At 31.2% G+C, this 11,697-nt stretch overlaps 1 protein-coding gene across 1 annotated transcript; it reads right to left on the bottom strand.

The window, feature by feature from the left end:
- Window positions 1-2,102: 2,102 nt before the first annotated feature.
- Window positions 2,103-11,501, bottom strand: LOC134282081 (ubiquitin-conjugating enzyme E2 G1-like). The gene is made up of 6 exons (XM_062764526.1): window positions 11,357-11,501; window positions 9,801-9,903; window positions 9,366-9,463; window positions 7,827-8,005; window positions 6,592-6,683; window positions 2,103-3,651 (listed from the first exon to the last, which is right to left on the bottom strand). Exons 1-5 carry the CDS (start codon window positions 11,400-11,402, stop codon window positions 6,603-6,605), a joined length of 507 nt encoding a protein of 168 aa, XP_062620510.1. The 5' UTR covers window positions 11,403-11,501; the 3' UTR covers window positions 2,103-3,651; window positions 6,592-6,602.
- Window positions 11,502-11,697: the final 196 nt, after the last annotated feature.

The raw sequence follows: 11,697 nt of genomic DNA, 5'->3' as shown, positions 1-11,697 counted from the left end.
CTTTTTTATTATATTAAGATTGCTGATTTCATAACCTGGTAAAAGCCATAATAAAGTTCATGGTTTGAAAATCTATAATTTGTATAATTGTTTAATTTTCATATAGAATTACATCGTTCATATGAAAATAAAATTTGAAGTCTACGTAAGCCACAGGTTTCCATGTTTTCCTATACACAAGAGTGCCCAATTTAGCTTCCCGTTTTAAAAATAGACAACAAATTAAATATTGCAAATTTGAGAAATAATTTGACATTAAAAAGTTAGACCATAGATTGGTTTATAGAAAGTACTTGATGAAAGTTAAAGTAAACAAACTGGAATAACACTTATGCAAAAGGATTAAAGATTTTCCCATATATTCCTTTGCCCAAACACGAAAATCCTATTTCGTGTGTGTGTGTGTTGGGGGGGGGGGTCGAATTTCTTTCAGTACCATTTTTTTCACGGAGGGTGTGTATGACTCATGAATATATAATAGTTTACAATAAATTTTTATCAGAAATGATTTTTACAACAAGAATATTGCTCTTTTATGTGATTCATATCGAATCTATGTTATTCGTTTGACAAAAATTTTCCGTTTTCCGTTCCGTTTTCCGTTCCGCGTTTTAGCAACACCCAGTCAAACCTCACTATCTCAAACCCAATGGAACTGAGAAAAGATCGATACATTCAGGATATGGAAGTTCTACACTACAACATTCAAATCCCAGGATGCAGCCTAATTCCACACAAGATTTTTTTTCCCAATCATACTATAATGTAAGCCCAAGAACCAACTAAAAGTTTTTGTCTTCAAAATCAATAATTTCCAGGGAAAGCTAGGAAATGTCAAAAGAAATGCAAATTTGAAATATAAAAGTCTTAGCTAGCCCCAGCTATTCAAAAGTTATGACGATGCATGGTTAAAATTTTCCAAAAAATAGGGAAAACTCAAAGGTCAAGGTCAAATTTTTTTATGTCTCCATCAAAAATATACCAGTACAGAATAAAAGTCTCCCCAAAAAATTTGACACACCCCCTTTGTGATATAGATTGGATGCTTTGTATGATTTGGACAATTTAGAATCCACACTACTTCAGGATGCTTACACAAAAGTTTCAGCATTTCTAGCTGGCCTAGTGGTTCAAAGAATTTTTAAAGATTTTCCCATATATTTCAATGTAAACTTGGATTCCCTATTATGGCCCTGCCCTACCCCAAAGTTAAATCAGACAGCAGATTTTTTAATGATACTACCCTATTTTTGTCTTTTCTTGATTTTCTCCCCATGCAAGGGGACTTGGCCCTTTATTTTCATAACTTAAACTCCCCTTCACACCCAAGGATACTTTGTATCAAATTTGGTTAAAATTGGCCTAGTGGTTCTTGAGAAAAAGTTGAAAATGTGAAAGGATAACAGATAGACAGCTAGACAGATGGACTGACAACCCAGATCAGATCATGAGCTAAAAAAAGATCCCACTCTAAGGTCAAGGTCAAAAATATTTTTACTCTAGGAAAGGTCTTGTCACAATAAATGCACAAGTGAAGTATGAAAGCCCTAGCACCAACTTTACAAGTTATGACCAGTTCTTATGCAAAATGGGTCAAACTCCAAGTGCTAGCTAGGTGAAGGTCAAGATTAACAAACAGATAAGCAGATGGACAGGACAGAGCAACAACTCCTAAATCCACAATTTAGAAGATAATCAGTAATATGGACATATATAACTAAATATATACTGCAAAACTTGCTGATTACATAGAGTTTAAGTAGAAATTTCCCTCAAGCAAATGCTAATCACATTTAATTATACTGTATATACATGTATGTGTAATGACATTGAATTTTTATCTCAGAATGCACATACTCTATTTTTTTTTAAGAGAAGCTCCACACCAGGAAGGATATACATGTACTAGAAAAAAATGCATTCAATATTAAATAACTATAGGCACATGTACATTGGAAGTACTGCTTTACATCATTATAATATGATGATCGTTCAATGTTTATCTTTTAAAGAACTGATAGAGGGAGACAACTTCATTCCCTCCATAGTCTTCTTTATAAATCTTTTTTTTAAGTTCGAGACTGAATCACAAGAAGAATCCGTTTTACAACACAGGAATTTTATTTACCTGAGACAAATATATCTTACATACAATGTACATTCAAAACCTGTGCACTTAATTTGATAGTTGTAAAACCCCATGGGCAAACAAAGGATTAAGGTTCTTAAGTGAATACATATTTCATTGCATTGCAGATCTTATATTCTTCAACTTTGGATGGGAAAAGTCACTTCATTTCTTTACAGTTTATATGTACATAGGGAACAGTATACACATGTAAATGTAACTATTTATGTATACCAAATTAGAATTTTTATCAATATTGTAAGCTTCTAAGGCAGAACAATAGCAACAAATAAGAGGCTATTATCAACAAATAAGAAGATATTATTGTATTAATAAATATCAAGTGAACAAATAAAACTCATACATACATACATGTAACACAAGTTACTGTAATAATATTGAAGGAAACAAAAGCAATTTATCTATACATAGAAAAAAAATCCCTTGCAGGTTCAAGAACTCAAGAAAAATATATTTGTACATTTACTTTGGAATTTATGAATTTCAGATTCTAAATAAAAAAGAGATATGTTTTCATAAATGCAACACAAGATTCTTATGGACAACAAATATTAAAACATAAAACCGTGGGTTCTTATTGTGCTGTAGAGACAATCATTCTCAAAATAAAGCACTATCTCAAGATATAATCACAGGTTTGCTTCTCAGCTGTTACTTTGTGTTATATTTAGTGAACCTTAGTATTTAAAAACATTATTTAACTTAGGTTCAACATCTCATTTTTTCATCTTCCTCATTTCAAAAAGAAAACAAAAGGAGTAAAAATAAAATTTCACACTTCTATTTTTATACATTGTACTATATTTGATTCTTCAAACAAATTTATCAAGACTTATACTACCACTGCATTCTGTATATATAGTGTTTTATTTTTCCTGGACATGAGAAGGGGTTTAGCCCTGTACTTGTAGCATGGTAGCTTGAGATGAATACAAATAGATACATATGTATAATAATTCTTTCAAGCATTTCTATACATTTGAGTCTATTAGCACTTACAGAATCTCTCACTCAAAATAACCAATAAAGTTGTGCACAATTAATTACAATGCTCCTTTCATATTTAATACGAATAGGTGCACTGGGTCAGATTTAGAAACATTGATCTCAATGCTATTTTCAAATATTAAAATTGTAGATTCATTCTATATACATTTTTTTAAGATAAATAAAATTCATATTCAGTTAATTTAAATCCATGGATACACAACAGTCTTTGGATATTGTTTACCAGCATAGGTTTGTATTTCACTTACTTACTTTTACTTGTACATTACTTAATTCAAATCTCATAAAAGTAGTAGTTTACATTTACATTTACAAAGCATTCGAAATAATTTTAGAAATCAGAACTTTCACACTATGAAAATGCCAACATATAGCTTGAATGAATTGCATATAAAAATGGTATTGAAACTCTGTATGAAATTAAACCAACAACTCTCCCAAAGTCTTCATGAGAAAGGAAATGATCACAGGGATGTAAAGAGTTTGATGAAATGCTGAAATAAAAAGATAATAAACACTATAATATGTAGCTACATGTATTATAGGATTAAACGTTCTTTTTTCAGAATTTATCGATGTGTAAGTACATTTCTAAAAAACTGAATAAAAGTGCGAAGCACTTTTATGTAAAGTTTGTGATAAATAGCTTTGAATACACATCGATAAAATTCTCAAAAAGCGTTTAATTCTTATAATTCCAATTACGAATTTTCTTAATTATTAAAATTATTTCTCTTTGAGGCCGCCATACAATCCGTTATTTTGTCCAGCGTAGGAATACTTTATGCCTCAAAGAAACGTATACAAGATGAATATAGATAAAATCCAACTTTATTTGTCAAAACAATCAATAATTAAACTTATAAAAACTCATTGAATGTTGTTTAAGTCAACAAATATCGTAAATACGCGTATTCTCCAAAATAATTCGTCCTTGACCAAATGCCATGTTGACGTCATGACGAAAGTTGAAGACCACGACGTCCTCGATTTGCTCTGAGGTTCGTTTAAAGATTTAGGGAGACACATGGGACTGTAGGATGTAAATATATGAATTTGATGCTGAAAAGGCAAGAGCCCGAGGTACGTTTCTTTTCCCTATCACATTACGATACCAACTGAGCTGATATGGAACGTCGAGAAAATGACAGCATGATCAGCGATTTCAAAAATTCACACTCGTGATCCGACAGTGACATAAACATAATATTCCCGTCTGTCAGTCCTGTTTATCTCTTTTTGATTCATTCATTTTTTATTATAAGTTTTTTGTAATCATAATTTAGCTAAAACGGACTAGAAGTATGTTTTCATTGTTTTTACAACAGTCAAGAAAGTAGTTCTGGTTGAAAAATTCATCGATATGTAAACTTTTCCTTGAATTTGTTCTCGCCCAATCAAAACACAAGGAATCGATAAATAAAATTAAGATTGGAATTATTAATATTTAAACAATTTTGTAGATTCAAAAAGTACATTTCTAAAAATTCTGATCAAAATACAGAAAGTTTAACTTCATATACATGTATAGCTTTGAATACAACTAAAATTCTCATTGTAGCCTACCTCTAAACTAGAGGCCCATGGGCCACAACACTTTTAAGTCACTAAACCCCGCCTTTTTTCATCAGCAGATTTCACCCCATATATTCCAATGTAAAACTTTGATTTCCCACTGTATGACTGCCTATGGCTTTGCTGTTCTTAAGAAGATACTTTTCCCCTAACTATTCCTATTTACCCCAGTTTATGCTGATCCCAAATTATGGCCACAACCTACTTTGAAAAAACACTCTACCCTCACAGACACAACTGAAACAAAATTGAATTCACTCATTAAATGAATCTTTCATATAATTTTCATCTTTTCTGACTCTACAACTCTTGAAAAGACTTTTTGCCAAGTTTGGTTAAAACTGGCCTAGGGCTTCTGGTGAGAATGAAAGTGTGAAAGACAGTGGACAAAGTTTGATCAGAATGACTCATTTGATCTTTGTTCCAGCTGAGCTAAAATGTTGTTTCACAAAATACCCAAGTGAGAGAAATGTTAAGCCATCTTTAAAAGATTATTTTGTCCCCTCCCAAAGGACTGGCTAAAAATTGCCTCACTCCAGAAAACCATTAATTTTAATTTATGCATTCAATTATATAAAATTTGAAAATTTAACATTGATCTTGGAATTGTCTGGGAAAAAAAAAATTCCCATCTACCTACCAATATTTTTATTCTGAGTTCAAACATTTTTAAACGTTAGCATTATCAAATGGTGATTAAAAATTTAATTCTGAATCAAAAGATTTTTCATTCTGTTTGCAAGCAATGCAAAAGATAAACTGCTGACTTTAATTTGCTTTTTCCAACTCTAGTTTCTATACAGTTTATATAAAAAATGTAGTAAAAATTTCCTTAAAGGGTGATTACTGTAATATGACTTCCTACATGTCCAGATGTGGCAAAAAGAACATGGCTTGAATTAGGGGTGGGACGATACAAGATTTTTAAAGATTTATCTCCTATATATTGGCACGATACTATACATATCTCGATATTTTGATAAATTATAAAACTATTTTAAAAAATTAGTATTTTATTTCATTTCTTGTCTTATCATTCAATCAACATGATAAATTATAAAACTATTCAAAAGAATAAGTATTTTATTTCATTTTTTGCCTTGACATAAATCAACAAATTATTTTATATAAAATCATGTGTGCTTTGAAATTAATACTTGGAAGTTCATCAATATCATTCACTAAAACTTTATAAAAACAATAATACATGTACATATTATTATTACAAATTCCTTTTATGAAGTTGTTTACAAATAGTTGAGTAGTTCATCAGAGAACACTGACTAAAATTCATTTAAAAACATCACATTTACATTTTTATTAATTGCTGAAAGTCTGTAGCAAAGCTGAGATTACAAAAAAAATATGAGATGGACTAACAATTAATAATATCAAATACTCTGGAAACGATGCTTTCTGTGTAGGCACGCATTACATACAACTTTTCTTGTCCAATCTTCCCAGTGGTTAAAAGTGAAAACATTTTACCCCTAAACAACGACTTCTTACTTCTAAAGTGTGTTTTCAATAATCAACATCATCTTTTCGCTTCGTACGACTACGAGCCGCCATTTTCCGAGGACATGTACTTTCATTTTCAATTTTGGATAGGTCGTTCGTGTATCGTTTCGTACCGATATTTGAATGCTTGTATCGTAAACCGCATCTTAGAGGAAAATATCGATATGTATCGGTGTATCGGTATATCGTCCCACCCCTAGCTTGAATCTTTGTTTGTTTGTTTATTCAGGAAAATGGCACATGTCATGTAACATAAATTGGCACATAATGAAAAAAAAACATAAGATCTCTAAATAAAACAATGACAGGGATACTTGCAACATGGCATTCACTCTTACCTGAATGTTTTCTATGAAAATTCATCTTGACTTTTTCTGACACACCGTGCCACACGTTTTTTGAAGTCTTCTGGTTGTTCTCTCCACATTTTCTACAAACCATAGAGTAATATTGAAAACAAAGACATTAACACCAAACACAAAAAAAAAAAAAAACATAAAGGGGACATAGACTACAAGATAAGATAAGATAAGATAATTTTATTTTCCAATTTTGGGCCCATAAGGCATAAAGACTACAAAACTCACCTGAGTATGTGTTACAGTTTTTTAAAGATATTTTTATATCTCTATGAAAAATTATGGCCCTACCAAAACTTTGTAAAAGGGGTCTGTGTATCAACACAGCATAGAATGCTTCAATATTAATACAATGTCTAACTAAAATGGCCTTATTGTGATGATTATGACGAACTTGATGCTGATTTTAGCTGACTCTAACCCAGGTAAATGAATCCACAAAACTTGGGAATGTTTGCAAATTAATGTTCCTTAAATTATGGTTCTCGAGAAAATTCTTATAATCAGGTAAATTTACTTTCTTATACGGTCATATGTTAAACTGTGATCCCCTATGGTGGCCCGACCCTACCCTCCCTCATCTACCATGATTTTAACATTTTAGAATCTAAATTACCCTAGCAAACTTCTATATACATGTACTACTAAGTTTAACCTTTTCTGGCCAAGTGGTTCTTGAGAGATCTTTTTTTATGTACCTACTTATCATATCTTTTCTTGGTTACCTCTCCATGGAAGGGGATTTGGCCCTTTATTTGAACAACTTTGAATCCCTTTAGCTCAGGAATTTTGTGTGAAATTTGGTTTAAATTGGCTTTACAAAATAATGTAAATTTGCTAAGTTTACAGACAGACTGACACCTAGAGAGATAGACACTGGACAACAGGTGATCAGAAAAGTTTACTTTAGCCTTTAAGCTCTGGTGAGCTAAAAACATAAATTTGGGTGTTGATTTCAAAAAATTGAAATGCTCTTCAGTCTTCATAATATTGAAATGTAGCACTATGTTCATTTACTCTAACTTTTCTAAAACTGAACTACTAGAAGTAATTACTGGAAAAATAGAAACTATTAAATGATTTTATAAATTCAGAATGCTTGACATTTAATCAAATGTTAACTAGGTACAGGTATAACAGATAATTTTAGAATATATTGTGACAGTGGTTTGTTTTAATACCATAGACCTGTTGTTCACTGCCCTTGTACTTACAGCTGCATCCACATTGGCTGGTGATTCATCATTGGGATCAGAAATCATGGATATTACACTGACTAAAATAGTTTCCACAGTATGTACAGGTAACCAACGTTCTGAGGCTGTTTCATAGCCATATTTATCATCACCTGGCTCATGAAGGATAGAAATGCACACCACTCCATCAGGACCAACTGAAATTAAAAAATGTTTTGTACTATCTTAATTCAAACTGACAAAGTGATAGATAAGAAGTAGAAACTATATTATGTTTATGTACAGAAGGCCAAACAGTCCCTTGACAATGGGTGATCCGAAAAGCTCTTGTGTTTACAGTTCAGGAAAGCTAAATCAAGAGAAAGATACTTCAGGCCTACTTCTTAAATGCAATTAGATTTTCTCACCTTTTTACACTCAGAGAAAGATATTTGTTCCTTATTATTGCTTGATAATTACTGTACACTTGTTAACAGGTTTTCACATTCATATTACAAATATTTTTATCGCAAACTGAATTAACAATAACAGTTTGTAGATCCAGAAGTAGGAGTTTTATTTGATCTAACTGAATTATAGCTACATGCTAATTAAAACATAAATTGAATTTACAAGGAATATGTTCATTATGAAATTCTCAATCCTACTTGTAACACTGAGCCTCTAAAGTTCATACACAGGGAATTTTCAATGAGATATTATTAACACATTCAATATACAGGTTAATTTTTAATTTTACATTCAATGCACATCAACCATCGTTCTGCGCACAACATTTCAGATTTTTCCTTTTATATTTCTTTCCATGTGAGTTAATTTTTATGACAAGAACAGTTCATTTGTCAGAAATGGTCATATCTCGGCAACAGAATGAGTGGATAATAACATCCTTTCCAAAAATAAGCATGGCGAACCATTCAAATCTTCTGTAAAGACCTTATGGATAGGGTGCATCCTTTTTATCATATCTAATATGTTTAAAATCTAAAGTAAACTTTATCATTGTTCAAATATTCAACAAAAGTGCTAATTGGAGGTCTTTGATAGCAAATTGCTTAATTAAAAATACACTTTTCACTTTTTCACTGTTTAAAAAAAATTTATAGGAACTCATTTATCTCTATAAACTGTGTACAAATTATTATATGCAGTTTCTATATTACATTTGTACAGTCCTTAACATTTTTTATCACAAGTGACTGAAATAGTGACGTCATTTTCACATTGTGACGTCACAAACAAGGAGAAACTTTAATCAGCATATGCTAATTATAGACCTTGTGTATGGCTATGTGTGTACCGAATTTCATTCTGATCTGAATTGTGGTTTTGTTGATATAGAGATAGTTTGCGTACTTTTTGATCACCCCTCGTACAACATTTCAGACTGCAAATTATAGACTAGCATCTTTTACAGCAAAGTTTACACTTTTTTGTTTTAAAGAAACTGAAGTAAATACAGTATTCATTCCTGAACATGGCAGTGCTGGGAATCTTTCCAATAAACATGGGTGTTGTACAATGTTTAACTGGGTTCTAAACTACCAGGAGACTTACTGTTTGGATGCCAAATATCCGACTTGAAGACCATTTTTGGAGGTCTATGAGGGTATTCCTTTGGAAACAGGAGGTGGGCTTTAAAGAATCCTCCTTCACTGAAAATTGGAGCAAATGTTGTTCATCCCATGGCATTGTTTCTGATTCAGAACTTCATTCAATTGAATTTTAAAATACACATTATGATCACATACGACAAGAATTTGTTATGAGACTACATCAAATTTCTTGGATTCTTTTCCATCTCTCTGGTTTATTTCATTGAAAGGTATATTCTTTCTTTACTGCTTTTAAATTTTGACATAAAATTAAAAGAACACATAGCAGCCAAATATAAATTCATTTGAAAAAGTCTATACCAGTTTAAGTGTTTCATTTTAATATTAAAAGATTATAAAAATGTAAATGAATTAGTCCAGGTATTTTTGTACTTACTATGGGGTATCCTGTGGCCCAATTATGACTACCTCCCATTTGTATAAGTCTTCGTCATCTATAAGGCCTGCTGAAAATCCTTCTACTGGATTTTTGTTCAAATCTTAGAAGACAAAGTTAAAAACTATATATTAAGTCATACATATTAACAAGAATAATACACTCTAAGTACAATTATTAAATGTTTATAATTAATTATATTATAACTACAGGTGTAACTAAACACAGTGTATTGTGATGCAACGAGGATTAATTTGAAACATTAACAAATAAAATGAAATATAATGAAATATCATTTTTTTCAAATATACTTTCCTGGTGTATGCAATAAAGACTATTAAAATCAAATTTTTATGCTCTCATAATCAAAGATTTGGGGGTATATAGTTTTTGCTCAGTTCGTCCGTCTGTCTGTATGTTTGTCTGCAACATCACTGACCTTGCCCATAACTTTCAAGTGGATGGGGCTATGATTTTCATATATTACAGGTGCATTCCTTGCAAAAAGACCTTTCTTCGGGTTTCACTAAATTTGACCTAATGACATTGACCATGAAAATTGACCCACTTTAACAAATAATTTCCAAACTTTATCCTTGACTATAATTTTTTAATAATTGGTGCTAGAGCTTTCACACTTCACATGTGTACTTGTTGTGACAAGACCTTTCAATTGGTATATATTTTTTTTTTACCTTGACCTTAGAATTTGCTCACTTACAAACAATAATCTTTAAAATATCCTTTGAACAGTTCATCGTAAAGTTACATATTTCACAGGTGTTTTTTGTGTGCGAAGACCTTTCTTTGGATACCAACAATTTTGACCTTTTTACCTTGAACTTGGATTTTGACTTGCATCTGAGAAAGTTCAACCCTCACCATAAGCTGCTATTGGGGGGCATCAGTGTTTCACAAACAAATCTTTTTTTTTTAATTTTAAAAATAAATGTTAAATCAACATTTTCTTTCTCAAATAGAAAATACAATTTTGGCAAAACCAACTGGCAAAACTGACAATATTCAATCTGAAGCATCATCATTATAACATGGAACTTTTATTCATTTCTGTTAACATGGTTAATTACTTTTTTATAGCATAATTTTTTTTATTATTCACATTCCTCTGTGATTCTGAAATTGTATTTCTATTTGATTAAATCATTAATGAATGCATGTCTTATGCAAATAGACATATCTTTTTCTTATATATAATAAATGGCCTTGCATAGTACAGCCAGTAAATCGTTCAACACAACAACCTGAGGACATGTTAATCTGTATCCCACTTTTTACTTACGTAAAAAAAATCCTTGAAATATTCGATAATCTACATTATAAAACCTAAAACACTGTTCAAAGTCACATTTTCATTTCCAAAAAAATAAACACGCTTGTTTTCTTTAAGATTGGTTATTCATGTATGACGAAGTACATGAAGTATCGAGTTGTTGTGAGCAGTCGATAAAGGAAGGGGGGTGATTAACTTTCAGCTTTAAAGAAATGACCAACATTTCTGTATAGTTATAAATAATTCGGGGAAAATGAACTCTTACCAGCCAATTGTTTTCTTAAAAGAAGAGCTGATTGTTCGCTAGCCATGAAAGAATGTTGATGAACAAAACTTTCACGTTCAACGATGAATGCCTGGAAGTATATTTGGCGCAAGCGCAGTAATAGAAGTTAATGCACTCAGCTGAGAGACAAGGGCAGATAAGTCAGTAGAAAGTTCAAGGATGATATTTTTACAGTCTCAATAGCCTTCATTATATGTCACTTTAGCAGTTTTTTATTTTCTGTTTTGGAGTTTTTGCATTTCTATGAATAAAAAGAGATTCATTTGTAATTTTAAGATCTATTAAATTTATTAAAACCAGTGACGCATAAAACAGATAAA

The sequence above is a fragment of the Saccostrea cucullata genome, unplaced genomic scaffold, assembly GCF_032062105.1.
Source record: "Saccostrea cucullata isolate Sc308-1 unplaced genomic scaffold, CSIRO_AGI_Scuc_v1 ctg232, whole genome shotgun sequence".
Lineage (NCBI taxonomy): Eukaryota > Metazoa > Mollusca > Bivalvia > Ostreida > Ostreidae > Saccostrea > Saccostrea cuccullata.
The sequence above is the reverse complement of the archived record's forward strand: the minus strand, read 5'-3'. Positions and strand labels throughout refer to the sequence as shown.

Bases quoted from the DNA above. Each gene is read 5' to 3' on its own strand.
- LOC134282081 (XM_062764526.1), bottom strand. From the start codon at position 11,402: ATGGCTAGCGAACAATCAGCTCTTCTTTTAAGAAAACAATTGGCTG. The intron at 9,904-11,356 runs GTAAGAGTTCAT...TTGTCTTCTAAG, and splicing joins TTTAAGAAAACAATTGGCTG to ATTTGAACAAAAATCCAGTA. The intron at 6,684-7,826 runs GTAAGTACAAGG...TATGGTTTGTAG, and splicing joins CAGCCAATGTGGATGCAGCT to AAAATGTGGAGAGAACAACC.